This window comes from Crotalus tigris, unplaced genomic scaffold (assembly GCF_016545835.1).
Source record: "Crotalus tigris isolate CLP2741 ecotype Arizona unplaced genomic scaffold, ASM1654583v1 scf7180000018030.5226217, whole genome shotgun sequence".
NCBI lineage: Eukaryota > Metazoa > Chordata > Lepidosauria > Squamata > Viperidae > Crotalus > Crotalus tigris.
Genome location: NW_024096786.1, coordinates 2,829,278 through 2,845,393, shown reverse-complemented (window position 1 = coordinate 2,845,393; position 16,116 = coordinate 2,829,278). Strand labels below are relative to the sequence as shown.

The 16,116-nt window shown below is 35.6% G+C and overlaps 1 protein-coding gene across 2 annotated transcripts in view; it reads left to right on the top strand.

The window, feature by feature from the left end:
- SHPRH (SNF2 histone linker PHD RING helicase) overlaps window positions 1-11,456 on the top strand; it is a 59,540-nt gene extending 48,084 nt beyond the window's left edge. For both annotated transcript variants that reach the window (XM_039346853.1, XM_039346854.1), the window contains 6 exons: window positions 189-377; window positions 2,912-3,004; window positions 3,234-3,320; window positions 6,428-6,606; window positions 8,911-8,991; window positions 10,042-11,456. In XM_039346853.1, the coding sequence (XP_039202787.1) occupies window positions 189-377; window positions 2,912-3,004; window positions 3,234-3,320; window positions 6,428-6,606; window positions 8,911-8,991; window positions 10,042-10,138 (726 nt within the window). In that variant the 3' untranslated portion in view covers window positions 10,139-11,456. The remainder of the gene's footprint in view (window positions 1-188; window positions 378-2,911; window positions 3,005-3,233; window positions 3,321-6,427; window positions 6,607-8,910; window positions 8,992-10,041) is intronic.
- Window positions 11,457-16,116: the final 4,660 nt, after the last annotated feature.

Here is a 16,116-nt window from a genome sequence, read left to right as displayed (position 1 = left end):
TATTTAAATCTGAGTGAGAAATCTATCATTAGGCACCTGAGCAGATATTCAGGCTGACTGGTTAATTTAAAAATCTCATACGTATGTATCATTTCACTTTTTAAAAAACAACTGAGTAATCCTTTTCTAGTTTTCTTATTGGTTTATGAATAACAAATAAATATTTTGTCTTATTTTTCTCCATCTAGTGGGCAGTATTGACATGTGGACATTGTTTCTGCAATGAATGCATAGCTATTATTATAGAACAATACAGTGTTGGCACCCGCAGAAGTTCAATCAAGTGTGCCATCTGCAGGCAAACAACTTCACATAAAGAAATCTCCTATGTCTTCACAGCAGAGACTGCAAACCAGGAGGATGATATACCTGTGAAGGTAGACTCGATGCACATTATTGATGATTTCATTAGAAAAAAATCACATTTTATTTATTTGGAAGTTGGTTTTGTGGAATTAGTAGTTTTTACAACGTTTTTATCAAAATATATGTTATCCAGAGAGAGTTCTCTGCTCTTCCAAATGGCAAGTCATTTCATAGGATGAAATTTAATTTTTTAAGTTATTCTAGTGCTTAACTCTGGCATCCAAAGTAACTGGACATATCAGTTGGCTGGATCATGTTCATGGGAAGAGTTTTATAATAACTTGATAGCCACACAAAACATCTCAGGTCACAAGGCTTGGGAAATTTTGAAAAGTGAGATAATAAAGGCCCAGTTTAGCACAATACTAACAAAGAGGAAAAATAACAGCTCTCAAAAGAAACCAGCATGGCTGCATAAAGAACTCTTTTATCAATTGAAAGATAAAAAGGACAAATGTAGAAAGTGGAAAGAGGGACACATAACTAAGTCAGAATATCAGCAAATAGCCCGAGCTTGCAAAGATGAAGTGAGGAAAGCTAAGGCTCAAAATGAACTAAGGCTTGCGACCAAAGTCAGAAATAACAAAAAAAGCTTCTTTCAACATGTAAAAAACAAGAAAAAAGTGAAGGAAACGATTGGTCCATTAGTGGGTGAAAGTGGCAAGAAGGTGACAAGCAACAGGGAGAAAGCAGAACTATTTAACTTGTTTTTCGCATCTGTCTTTACACAAAGGGAAAAAACAGACCAACCTATCAAAAATAGTGCCATAAAAAACAAATAGAAATACAAGTTAAGATAGGCAAGAAAATGGTAAGTGAACACCTGTCCAGCCTAGACGAGTTCAAATCACCAGGACCAGATGGATTACACCCCAAGGTTCTCAAGGAACTGGCAGATGTGATCTCAGAACCACTGAACTATATTTTTCAAAGATCCTGGAGCACTGGGAACTACCAGAGACTGGAAAAGAGCTGATGTAGTTCCCATCTTCAAATAAAGAAGGAAAAAAGGACCCAGAAAATTACAGACCTATCAGCCTGACCTCACTACCTGGGAAGATTCTGGAAAAGATAATCAAACAACGAATCAGTGAACACCTACAGGCAAACAAAGTCATTGCTAAAAGCCAACACGGGTTTGTCAAAAACAGATCATGCCAGACAAATCTTATTGCATTCTTTGACCAAGTGACAAAATTAGCGGACCAGAGGAATGCTGTGGATATAATTTACTTGGACTTCAGTAAGGCATTTGACAGAGTAGATCACAACCTACTACTTGATAAGATAGAAAAATGCGGGTTCGACAGCATCACCACCAGATGGATCCATAGCTGGCTGACTGGCCGTACTCAGTGTGTGGTCCTCAATGGAACTGCATCTACATGGAGGGAAGTGTGCAGTGGGGTGCCCCAGGGCTCTTCAACATCTTCATCAATGATCTGGACGAGGGGATAGATGGGGAATTCATCAAATTTGCAGACGACACCAAGCTGGCAGGAATAGCCAACACTCCAGAAGACAGGCTTAGGATACAGGAGGATCTGGACAGACTTGAACACTGGGCACTATCTAACAAAATGAAATTCAATGGTGAAAAAAGTAAGGTTCTACATTTAGGCAAGAAAAACCAGATGTACAGGTATACTATAGGGGGTACCTTGCTCAATAGTAGTAACTATGAGAGGGATCTCAGAGTCCTAGTGGACAATCATTTAAATATGAGCCAGCAGTGTGCTGCAGCTGCCAAAAAAGCCAACACAGTGCTAGGCTGCATTAACAGAGGGATAGAATCAAGTTCACGTGAAGTATTAATACCACTTTACAATGCCTTGGTAAGGCCACATTTGGATACTGCATCCAGTTTTGGTCACCACGATGTAAAAAAGATGTTAAGACTCTAGAAAAAGTACAGAGAAGAGCAACAAAGATGATTAGGGGAATGGAGGCTAAAACATATAAGGAACGGTTGCTGGAATTGGATATGTCTAGTTTAACGAAGAGAAGGACGAGGGGGGACATGATAGCAGTGTTCCAATATCTCAGGGGCTGCCACAAAGAAGAGGGAGTCAAGCTATTTTCCAAAGTGCCTGAAGGCAGGACAAGAAGCAACGGGTGGAAACTAACCAAAGAGAGAAGCAACCTAGAACTAAGGAGAAACTTCTTGACAATTAGAACAATTAACCAGTGGAACAACCTGCCCAGAAGCGGTGAATGTTCCAACACTGGAAGTTTTTAAGAAGAAACTGGACAGCCATTTGTCTGAAATGGTATAGGGTTTCCTGCCTGAGCAGGGGGTTGGATTAGATGACCTCCAAGGTCCCTTACATCTTTATTATTATTATTATTATTATTATTATTATTATTATTATTATTATTATTATTATTATTATTATTATTATATGTCCCTGTTTTTCCTGGTATACATAATTGATATGCTGTAAACTGTGTTGTAAAACACATAATACATAATGTTATTTTGTAATTTTAGTATGATCTGTACTGAATAAATGAAAACTAATTATTATTTTCTTTTTTTTGAAAGGGAAGCCACTCAACTAAAGTGGAAGCTGTGGTCCGAACTTTAAAGAAAATTCAGTTCAAAGATCCAGGGGCAAAATCTCTAGTTTTCTCAACGGTATTTCTAACATTTTAAAATTATAAAAAAACAGTTTGTGAATGTGTTATTCAACTGGATTCTTGACTATTAATAAATTGATTGAAGCCAAATGTGGTCACCATTGATAATTGTATATTTGGTCTTACTACTACTTATTGTTAAAGTAATAAGCAAGAAAGCTCCCATATCTAGTACAACTATCCATCTTATTTGTAGTATGTAAACAACTTTCTGTTATATTTTGCAGTGGCAAGATGTGCTTGATATCATTGCAAAAGCCTTGTATGATAATAACATGGACTTTGCTCAAATCAATGGAATCCATAAATTTCAGGTATTAATTTCATTATTGTTATTAATATTTTTTTCTTTCCTCTTAATACTGACATAGTAAAGATAACAGACATTTGTATCAAAGTAATTCATATTTGAACTGGTGAAATTAATTTAATTTCTAACATAATCATAATACTATAAATTAAAAAACAAAAAAGTAAGATAAATTAGACATTGGGTTACAAAATAAGGATCAAGTATAAATTTAGCATCGTCCACCAGTTAATTACAATTTGATATCAAAGAGGCATTTATCCAAGGAATTAATGCCCCCACAATCTAGGATGGTTGGGAACAAGTAGGTCAGATTTTATCTTATCTAGCTTCCCATTCTTCCCTGCCATTTTTCTAACTTTGCTCAAAATAACAATCTATTTCCTCTCTAATTCTTTTTTAATGAGGCCTGCCTGTTATACTTGGTGATTGCTTTATTTTATTCTTACCTGAACCTGTCAGGGCCCACTTCAACACTTCATCCTAAGGAAGCAGAATTCATGGAAGCAGTTTCTTCCAAAAGGAACTTTTATTAGGAGAGGCTGACAGCAGGCATAATAGACAGGATCTAAGGGTTTCCTGCCAGATCAATAGGTAAAAAGTATCCCGAGCAAAACCCCACCCCATAGTTCATCCAGTCAGTTCAAACAGGCCAATTCCAGGGTGTTAAGTTCATTGTGGGAAAAAGGAGATAACATCAGGTCGTCTCTGGGGCATGTTTGGTCGGCTCTTCGCACCTTCCCTTGTGAATGCAGAGATAATCATGTTGCCAGAGGTACATTCCATTCTCCTCCCCCCCCCCTTTTACTAGATGACAACAAGGGGAGAGAAAGTTCACCAAGCCAAGCTTAATTTCAGCAGTAAATGCTCTGTAGGGCAAACTCTAGGCATCTTCCAAATTTTGATTGCAAGATTGATGTTCTGGATACTTTTGGAAGTATCTGGACAAAAAAAAAAATGTTTACATTGTGTTTTGAGACTTGTGCCATGGAGAGATAGGGATTTTTCGCACATTCAGCTTCTTTGCTCATCTCAGTTATTGATTCTTCCATAGCTGCATTAGTTCCAGCTTTGATAAAAAAAGAAATTAGAAGGTTAGAACAGTGGTTCTGAACCTTTTTAATGCCGTGACCCCCAACCGGTCGTAAGCCGAGGACTACTCAACCGGTCGTAAGTCGAGGACTACTCAACTGGTGCAGCACCGTTTGCAGAATGGGACTTTTGGCGGGCTCAGCAGGGCAGAGACAGCCTGGACAATTCCTATTGGCTTTTGAAAGCCAATAGAATTAGACTCTATTCAAGAGAGTCTATTCTATTGGCTTTCAAAAGCCAATAGAATAAAAGGGAGTAGCACAGCTAAGGAAAAGGGGAAAAAAAATGGCGGACTGCATTGTTTGGCGACCCCTGTGAAATGGTCGTTCGACCCCAAATGGGGTCCCGACCCACAGGTTGAGAACCACTGGATTATAGCAATGGAAAGAATTCAATGGAAGCATCCCACAAGTCTATTTGGTAAGAAGTTTGAATTACCAGCTGGTAATTCAAACAGACTGCCAAATATATGGCAGATTCACCCTGAACTAGCTGAACAAGGGAGAACTGGCAGGGCAAAGATGAGGTTTCGGATTTCAGACAAGGTATTCAGTGCTCAGAGAGATGGCCAAAGTAAGGAAGGCTGAAACCTGACCACCACTGAACAAGTCACATAAGTTGAAACAGCAAGAATGGGCCAAGAAATATCCGAAGACAGATTTTTCAAAGGTTTTATGGACTGATGAGATGAGAGTGATTCTTGATGGACCAGATGGATGGGCCCGTGGCTGGATCAGTAACAGGCACAGAGACCCATTTCAACTGAGACACCAGCAAGGTGGAGGTGGGGTATTGGTACGGACTGGTATTATTAAAGATGAGCTAGTTGAATCTTTTCGGGTTGAAGATAGACTCAAAATCAACTGCCAAACCTACTGACAGTTTTTAGAAGATTCTTTCTTCAGCAGTGGTACAGGAAAAAACCTGCATTTTTCAAGAAGACCATGATTTTTATGCAGAAGAATGCTCTATTGCATGCATCAAAGTACTCCACTGTGTGACTAGCCAGAAAAGGCCTTAAAGATGAAAGAATAATGGCATGGCCTCCTTCCTCACCTGACCTAAACCCTATTGAGAACTTGTGGGCCCTTCTTAAAAGGGAGATTTACAGTGAAGGAAAACAGTACACCTCTCTGAACAGTATCTGGGAGGCTGTGGTTGCTGCTGCACAAAACGTTGATCGTCAACAGATCAAGAAACTGACAGACTCAATGAATGGAAGGTTTATAACTCTTATTGAAAAGAAGGGTTTATTGGTCACTTTTTTTTTTGAAATGTCAGAAATGTTTATTTGTACATTTTGAGTTATTTGTTTATTATTCTTACTTTAACAGATGCAAATAAATGAGTGAGATGGGCAAATTTTCATTTTTCATTTAGTTGCATAATAATTCTGCACACTAATAGTTGTCCAATAATTGTGCACACATATTCTCCTAAGAAAGCCAAAAGCTCACTTTTACTTTCTTAAATATTCAGGTTTGAAATTTATTAACATTTTGAATTGACTGAGAGTGCTGTAGTTGTTCAATAAGAAAATTAATCCTCCAAAATACAACTTTCCTAATAATTGTGCATTACAGTGTAGTTAATTATTTGCAAACTCTAGGGACCAGTTTTAATAAATACAAAGTATTATAAATTAATAAAGTATAAGCTTGCTTTTTTTTAGATGAAGTTAATTTTGGATAGCCTTAGGCAAACTGAAACCAATCTCAAATCCATTTGAATGGAAACTTATTGCAGTTAATGCAACGGATGAATTGCTTAAACTGAGGAGGGTAATTTATCCACAGTATCATGGGAAAGGTTTTTTAGTCAGGGATAATAAGGAGCCCATGTTACGTTTGCACATCATATTGGTTGTTTTGTATGTGTAAGGTAGTTAGGATGTACTGTCGCTAACCTTTAGTTACATTTATTTAATACACTGAAAAGTGGTGAATTTATATTTGTTCTCTCCCCCCCACCCAACCTTATCCTTCACTGAAACGATACAACAATATTTTTATCTTCCAGGAAAACCTCTCTGCATTTAAATATGATCCCAAGATCAATATACTGCTTTTGCCTCTCCATACTGGTTCTAATGGTCTAAACATAATCGAAGCAACCCAGGTACTGCTGGTTGAGCCCATACTGAATCCAGCACATGAATTACAGGCCATTGGCAGAGTGCATCGTATTGGGCAAACTAAGTATGTTCCAAAATCTGGTTTATGTAATCTAATCCCAGCTTCATAAAGGTTCTAAAGGCTCTCCTTCCTTTTTTGCCAACCAGTGACTTCTACATACCAGTCAATTACATTCACTTATTTTAGTTTCTCCCCCTCCCAGGTTCACAGTTACCTCTGTGAATTTATGTACCCACACCATAATCCCAACAAGGATCAACTACCTACACAGTTGGGGAAAAACTTTTCAGACATGACATTTTAACACCAGCTGTGGGGAAAAAAAAAACTGGAAATAGTTTAGGATTTAATATAGTGACTCCAGTAAGTTAAAGTAACTTAACATTGTATCAGAAAATGTAACAAAGCACTAAATTGCTCTGACTTAAGAGTGGATACTTCTCAGTCTTAATACTATTCTGTTTAAACTATTTTGAAATAGTGACAGCTATCTTTTTACCTCTTACTTAAATTATTACGTTTATTCCTCGCCTTTTTGCACATGCACATATTAAGTGTAGCTAATAAAATATAACAAAATATAAAATATGATGGTAACCCATGCAAATCAGTTAACAATTAAAACATTGTAATTTTCTAAAAATCAGGAGAATAGAGGCGAATACATCTTCCCAGGGAAAACATCCTGTAAGTCAGGAATTTTAGACCAAGGCTGTCCCCTACATTTTTAAAAATATTTTTATTAAGTATTTTAATTAGAATAGTTCCCTTACATTTTCAATATATTTTTGTAACAAAACAATATTTAATCTTAAAGAAAAAGTACAAGCTAAACATGCAAATCAAGATGGAAAATAAAACATTTTATATCTTTCTATTTTACATTCATCAGTAGCTACTAGTTTATCAAGGAATTCACTGCTATAATACAACAGTATGAGATACTATTGTAAGATATCACAGAATTTCTGCCATAAGAACAATATATCCACAATCTTTAATTAGCAAAAAAATATCCCCTTTTCCAAAACATACATTTATAACAACCATTCCTTGACATCTGGACTAATACTACTTCTCCATTTTCTTCATATAATTCTTTTTGCCATCCTCCCTGCTTGATACAACAACAATTCCTGATATAGCATTAAATTCCAAAACTTTGATATATAACTCAACAGTACATTAACATATTTAACATTTACAGATTTTCCCATAAATTTATCCCTTCCATACCAGCCAAGCTTTTGGCAGTGGGGCCTTTATGTTGATACGACAGACAAATTCATTGTGGGGAAAATAGTCCCTCCTATAGTCAGGCCCAAACCATTTAAACTTAAACTTGCTGGTGTTGAACTTTACACTTTTTAAATTGTTCTTAGTGGTTAATGGGCAGCTAGTACAGATCTTTCAGAATAGACATGCAATTATTTTGCCTTGTATTAGTTGCAGCTTCTGAATTCCATGTGTCTTACCCTAAATAGTTTAACATTAACATGAATGTAGTGGAGGATCTAAGGTTAAAACAGTATTAAAGCCAGTTGTCCTAATATTAAGGAAACTGAGCTCAAGTCCTGTCTTAAAGCCAACTGGGTGACTGGGCCAGCCACTGTCTCTCAGTCCCACCTGATAGGGTAGAAAATAGGAGGAAGAAGATATGTTGGATATGTTTGCCTCCATATTTGTAAAAATAATAAAGGCAGGATAAAATAAATAATTTTTTTTACCAATCTATATATCTTTCAGACACAGTGATTTTTACTTTCCAGCATTCACATAGTGACCTTGCTTTCTGGTGAATTCTGGGAATTAATGTCCACACATTTGGAGGACATCTAAATTATAGAAATCTGATTTAGAATATCATCTTAACTAAATATATTTAGTTTGCACTTTGTTGTGCTTATGGTATTTCTCCATGAAATGTGAAGGAAAGAGATACCTTTGATGGATCTAGAAAAATACTGTTCCATTCCAGTTGGCAAGTACTGTAACTACAGTTGGTTATGTCTTTGGTTTGTTAATTTGATTAATGGAACAAAACAGATTGAAAATATGTCTGGTGCTTTTTTTAAAAAAAAAAACAGCCCTTGTCTTTTATATAATGACTATTTCCTGTATAGCATTCTTCTAAAACTGTATTATAAATATGACTACATTACTGAAACTATAGTTAATTTGATTTTTTTTAAATATCAACTGATTCTAATTTGTTCTTAAAATATGCATGGCTATTGAAACTATTAATTAAAAAGATTAAGACTATAAACTCCCTACTAATAAATAAAGCTTTTAGAGCTCAGTCAAATTTACTTCTGAGTAATAATATACAATAACCTTTGTTAATGTTTTGTTTCCAAAATGCAGACCTACCATTGTTCATAGATTCTTGATTAAAGCAACAATAGAAGAGCGTATGCAAACAATGATGAAAACAGTAGAAAGGAGGTAGGTAAAGGTTGATAATCAGATAGGCATACAAATGTGTAAGTGAGCCACCCAATATGTAAAATCATGTAATTGCAACTCTGTGCACACATATATAGGAATAGGTTCCATGGAATTAAACAGGAGTGGACATGTAGAATTATATCAGGAATTAGAATTAATATGTAAAAAGGGAAAGGCATTGTCCAAGAACTCTCAATTGTAGGCATTTTCAAATTGTAGTGAACATTCTTGTTGCAAAAAGAATCTGAAGTATAATAAAAACTTTCTTCAGTGAAAATGTCTCAGATTAATATAGCAAATAAGAACAACTGGAGTTTGCTATATCCAATGATTGGGAAAGTTCCTAGGAATTACCTTTGTTTGTATTTTGAACTCTTCATCAAGCTACTACAACTGAGTCAGTTCCTGAAACTGATCTTGGAAGTTAACTTTCTAGACCAAAAGAATTTATCTGTTAAATCAATTATCTCATTTTTATTAGCCAAATTCCCAAGAACCATACAAGACTGTGTGCATAGGAAGTCTATTTGTTTTGGTGATTAATTATTAGGCTATCTTTTTGACCCCTCACAAATATAATTTTTTTCTGCTTTTAAGAACTAAGGAATTATTTTTGGTTATTGTATGGCTTATTAATATGATAGAATCAAATCTCAACTTCTTTATTCTCTTTGGTTGACCAAGAGATCTATCAACATTTATATTATATAACTTTTTGTACAGTATATACATTTTTTTACGTATGAAGTGGTAGCTTAGTTTATTACATAAGTTCTAATTATGTGAATCATTTTACTTAGAAATTAGATAAAATAGAATTGGAAAACAATATACCTTTTCAAAACTAAATGCCATTATAAACCATCCTGGAAGATATTTAAAATTATCAGCCAGGATTTTGTAGTCCTTAGAAATGAAGTGGTATTCTTAGTAAACTTCCTTTTCCTCAATGATCGTTATAAAATAAACCTCTAGTGCAGAGCTCTGAGAGTACCTTCTGTTTCTCAGTCATCTTGATTTGTTCCCTTCCTCTTGTTTTGTTTCCAGTCATTCTAATTCTTCTCTGAAACAGTCGGAGGCCTCTGTGTTAACTGTAGCTGATTTGGCAGATCTTTTCTCAGAAGAAACTGAAGAACTCGAATGAAATAATCTATTTCAGACTCAATGAGGTTGGAAGGGGGCCATGACTTATCCAAGAGACAAGATAATATGGGTTAACTGTCAGAAATTCTGGTAGATGTCACCAATTACTTATTCATTTTAGGATGACAATATGGATAAATAATTTTAAGTTCTGTGATTGTGAATTTCTTCAACATATTATTTTGGTTAATGAAAATGCACTTTATTTAGAAATTAATAAACTATAACTTTGTACTTCCAAAGAACCTAAGAACTGTAATCCATCTTGAATTGTGCATAAAATTATTAATTCAGTGTAGTTTGTTACATTAGAAAATATAATTGAAAGCAGTGGGAGCATCATTGCTTGGAAGCACAAATGAATTATGCCTAGAATTTCTGATCTAGGAGAATTAAATAAGAGGCATATATTGTTTGCTTCATCAACATGTTCAACTAAACATTGAAGAAATAATTTGTATGGCAAGAAGGATATCATTAAATAAGTATCATCTCTATTTTATTTTTTGCAGTCAGTTATTAAAATAAGTTTCAAAATAAGCAGTTACATTTTTGAGGGAACTTCTAATGGTGCTCCTGTGATATCATGCAAGTAACAGAGTATCATTTATTCTTAACCTGTTTATCTTTAGAAACAATTTTAGTTTTTATAAACAATAATATTTATGCTATGATACTCCAATTTAAATTTGGGTTTTTTTTGTTCTTAAGTTTGCTGTTAATGTGCTCTTTCTAAATGAATGTCTTTTGTATGATCTTTGTCTCAAAATGATAGCTAGACATACCCGTTTAGATATGTTCAGATTTTTAAAGATTCTTAAATTTGTATTGTTTTGTTTAAAATTTGGGTATTTGTATTCTGTTTAAAATGGCAGTGCTTCCTCTTGCATTCAGTTTGATACGATTGTAAGCAAAGAATGACAGACTTGCTAATTACTAGCTCTGTTGTATTGCTCATTCAGTTTTACTAGCAAGTTTTACTATTAGCAATTAATAGTAGAAAAAATAAAAAATAAATGTATCCAAACAGTGAAGAATTTAATAATAATAAAACTAAGCTCACTGAGATTTCATATGAATTTCTTAGAAAGTATCTGTATAGAATAATCTTACAAAATTGACAGCTCTAGATAGGTAAAGACTAGGATGCAGTTTTAAAGTAATATTTGAAGGCTGCAAGTTTCATTGTGGATATTTTATGTTGCCAACATTCGTTCCTAAGCATTGCCCCCTACCATCTTTGTATTTATTATGTATTATTAGCTTGGAGGTCTCTTTCCAGGCAGAAAAAAACAATAAATATTTTTAAGTAAAGGAAATAGCACAGACATACGCTGGTATACATGAGATATCAAGTTCAGTCCCATTTTTTTATAAGTTTACTTAATCAAGCTCAGTGTGTCAGTGGTTACATCCATTTGTTCAGTGACCATTGAAGTTACCACAGTGCTGAAAAAGATGGGTTTACAACTGGTCCTTGAAGTTCTAGTCATTGCTGTGCCCTTGCTTGGTCCAAGTGCTTAGTAATCAACCTGCATTTACAACTGCCACTGCCCCTCCCAGCATACCTTTGCCTGCCTACCCTCCATTGGGCATGCCAATTCTGGCTGGCCTCAAGCCCTACAAAGAATGGGCTTCATTGGCCATATGCAAGGCTCTGCTGCCAGCTCTCCCTCTAGCCATCTTGCCTTGCAAGACTCCCTAAACCAAGTACCTACCAGGCATGCTGGCCATGCTTGGGGAATTGTCCCTGTCTCACTGGCCAGCAGGAGGATCGCCCCAACTGGCATTGGTGCGTGGTGTGGTGCAGAAGACTTGGGGCTATGGATCTTTCCCTTCCCGGCAGGGTGGCAACATTCGCCCACACTCCCTACCATCTGCCCTCCTGTAGCTCTCACCTGCTGGCCTGTTTGCCTGGGACTCCTGCCTCTTTCCATGTTGCCGCCATATGAACTCAGTTAATGTCCTGCATGATCCCGGTGTTAAACGATTGCAACCAGGCCTGCCCTGATGACCATTTATAGGTGGTGCAGTCACATGACATTATGCTTTACTACTGCATTGCAATTGGGACCAAAAATTCTGGTCCCGATTGCTATCATAAGCCAAGGACAACCTGTATGATTTTAAGACCTAGACGTGACAGTAAAAGGTTGCCACATGTTTATACCCTTAGGATTCTTCGAATGGGGACGCTGCTTCTTTTTTTTCTTTCATGCAGAAAATGGACAGTGTGATGTATTAATAGACATACTGACAACAGCCAAATATAGTGAAAAAACAATAGAGCAGATATAACTGATTTGCATTTTTAGATTTGGAACCTTGAACACCATTTGATTCAGATGCCTTTGCAAAATTTGATTTGGCTGAATCATTTACTCTTGCACATAGTGAGTAGTTCCTGTCTTTTAAGGTGAGAATAAGTGATTTAGCTATTGGGTTTGACAGGAAGACAAAAAATAGATGGCAAATCTGAGTTATTCCTACAATGCCAATAATTGAATCTTCCTATTTTTGGAAACATATTCTGGGACTTAATGGGAACTGTCCTTGGTTTAGGGCTGTATTAGAGATTCCCTGGGGCTTAGTGGCTTGGCAGTGTGTCCTTGGTTGCTAGAGCTACAGTTTGTGCTTGGATGGTATGTAAACACAATTTTACTACAACTAACTTTTCAGTTGTTGCTTTTAATTATTGTAAATTATTGTAAACTGTAAAATTATCAGTTTATTTTTTTAAAGAAAACATTTTACCATCTAGAATAGGTAAAATGTGCAAAACCTGGAAATAACAGGAGCTTTCTCCATCAAGCAAGCATTTATGTGTTTATTTATCTTAACTACAAGCTAGCTGGGTCAGTTATGACAAAAGTTTCTACCGTTTCAGGCAGTCTGAAGACTTGGCTAGCAAAGCATCCCTCTCAGTAGAATCAGCCTTTTTCTTCCTTTTTTGGTTGCCTGGAACATAAAAGTTGTTTACAAGAATTGTCATGTACTATTAACAGAGGGTAAAGAAATACCAAACTAGAATGGGGGGCAGGGGTGGGTTATACAAGGATATAACTTTATTTTTTCCTTACTTGCTCCATTTAAGGAAAAGAGCAGATGAATCACAGTTTATAAACTGGCTGTTAACGAAAAGTGCATTTTAGAATTAAAATTCTGGAAAAACTGAAATACTTTTGAGAGAAAAGTTCTTAGCACAGGCACACAGAGAGAGGGGGGGCTATCTGTCTCTCTCAGGCATGATGCCTCTTAAATCACATTACTGAAGAAATAATTAGGGAGTTTGCCTTGGCATTCTGGGACATCCCAGAGACTTGTCTCAACTAGAACAAGGGCTGGTGTATTAAAATCTTTGGCTCTTTATATCTTTTTCACATTGGAGAATTTATTTAAAGATATTTCATTACTGAAGTGGTAGAACAGTATTTAAAAATAATTAAACTTCTTAAAAATGAAAACACATACCTCCCCCACAGAACCAACCAGATAAGTCAAAAGCTTATATTGCATTTTTTTTTTCAAGACAGGGCTATACTTCCCCAAGCCAATATTTTTACTGTGAACTAAGTCAACCTCATTAGCCCAGCTTCTCTTATGCCCTATCTCAGACCTTTTCAAATGCCTAGCATGTCTGCTTAAAGAATTCTGATTTTATTAAGGCATACTTTTATGAAGACAGTTCCTTAACAAGACTGCTTATAACCTTCAAGCTGCATTCAAATCATGTTGCTAATTACAGCAGAAAACAATTCAATTTCTTTCAATAGTGCCATCATTTGAATAATAGCTCAATTTTTTCCAGGATTTTTTTTTTTAAAAAAGTGGCAGAATTAGTGAGATTTTGAAAATCAATTTCTTACTGATGTTTGTTTTGTTTTCTTATGTCTGCCTCCTGGTCACTATATATTCCATTAGAAGCAGTAACTTCATCCTTTTTTAAGGCATGTCTAAAGGCTAATGATGCTGCATAGAATATAAATTACACTTTCAAGCTAATGGCTCAGTGACATTCAAGAGAATTTAGTATGTAAGAACTTAACTGATCTAGACCTGCCAGTAAAGGCAAAAATCAATTAAAGTATATTAAAATGATTTCAGCCTGATAAATCTATTCCTTTTGCAATAAGAACAAGTTTAGTCTAGTGTTTAAGGCATCAGGCTGCAAACTGGGAGACTTGTGATTTCTAGTCCAGCTGTAGGAATGAAAGCTGCCTGGGTGACTTTGGCCAGTCACTCTCTCTGTCAGCCCAAGCCACCTCACAGTATTGTTCTTGTGAGGAAAATAGGAAGAGTAAGGAGTTTAGATATGTCTGCAGCCTTGAGTTATTTATAAGAATGCTAATGGGATAAAAATAAAAATGTTTTAAATTAGGCTGCACTTTTATTTTGTGAATGGTCATAATCAGTTTTCCTTTTGTATATCATTGTTTTGTATGTATTAACGGATTGGGGTAGGGAATAGATTGAGATCCACTTCCTTTAATAAATATATGAGGTGAAAAATAGCATTTGAGAAAACTTGAGCTATTATGCAACATGAAAAATAGAGGCTATGTTAGGCAAATAATGCTAAAATAGTGCTTTTCAAATATGATCCATGGGCCTCAATATTGACCAAGGAGTTCTGGGAATTGAAGTCCACATTTCTTAAAATTGTCAAGTTTAGGTGGGCAACCTAGAGTTATAATGCCACATAATACCAAAGGCCTAGCATTACTCAGGCCAACTATATTTTTCCTTTTCTTGGTCTTTTGTTGCTTGAGAAGTAAAAAGCAAAAGGAAATAGAAGACAGCAAGAGAAGACATTCACTTTGTCCTGCCCTTCTAATTTATCTGTAACAATGGATCAATGGTGCTTGAATGCCTGCCCTCATTTTAGTATGTCTGATCTTGAAAAAAAATCACTTTTCAGTGTCCCAAAATACATTGATTAAATTGCACAATGGTAAATAGGATGTGAACTGCTTTATTAATGTTTGTTTTTAAAGCATGTTTTTCCTTGAGGATCTCTGATCTATACCTTAATGATTCAGAATGTTGTAACAGAAGTAGGAGGCCTCCATGTGTTCCGCATTAAGACCAATTTCACAGATTGTGCAACAAGAATGGTAATACCAATATATATATAACACTACTGCAGTTTTTAAATTGTTTATAAACTTGCTTCCACTGCCTCATTTGTTTTCCAAACTGCTATGAAGATCTTCAGAGTCCTATAAGCATTTAATTCTACATGGAGTTAAAGAGTAATTTTTTTGTTACTTAACTTTGAAAAAGGTGAAATCGTATAAACATAATTCTGGCCTTTTAGAAGTATTTTGTGTACAGCAACAATATTAAAAAAAGAGTTTAAACTTCTAAGAATATATGGAGATACCATTCACAAAGTGTGAAGTTTACCTTGTTGTGTGTTCAATACAAATGGAACATAAAGCAGGCACCCTGCATCACCTACATGGATGAAACCAGGAAGTATTAAAGAAACAGTGCCGTTTTTTAGAGAGTTGGATATTTTAACATTTTAACTGTGTCACATCTATTTTGGGGTCCATTGTACAGATATGTGTGTATTTCTTGCATCAAAATGCCATTGGTTACTATGCTGCAAAAATTTGATGGAAAGTACAGATGGGCTTAGGGTATACATTTAGGAAATGGAACTTACAGGATAACAGGTAGGTGCTATTATTAATAACCCTCTCCATGAAAAAAAGTGAAATATAAGATTATTTCTGTGCATGTGCAAGTCTCTCTCTTGCAAGTCGCCAGAAAGTCATTATATATCAAGAATTAAGAGGGTTAACCTGCAGAGGAATTGATTATCACTTTTCCCCACAGCTGTCCTGGAAAGAAATATAGCAAACCTCATTGAAACCGGATACTACCCCTGTGATATAGCTATCATAGAAACCACAGTCCATGTTCTTCTGTATTGCCAATCCTACAGGAATATTTACCACCAGTTGATTACCC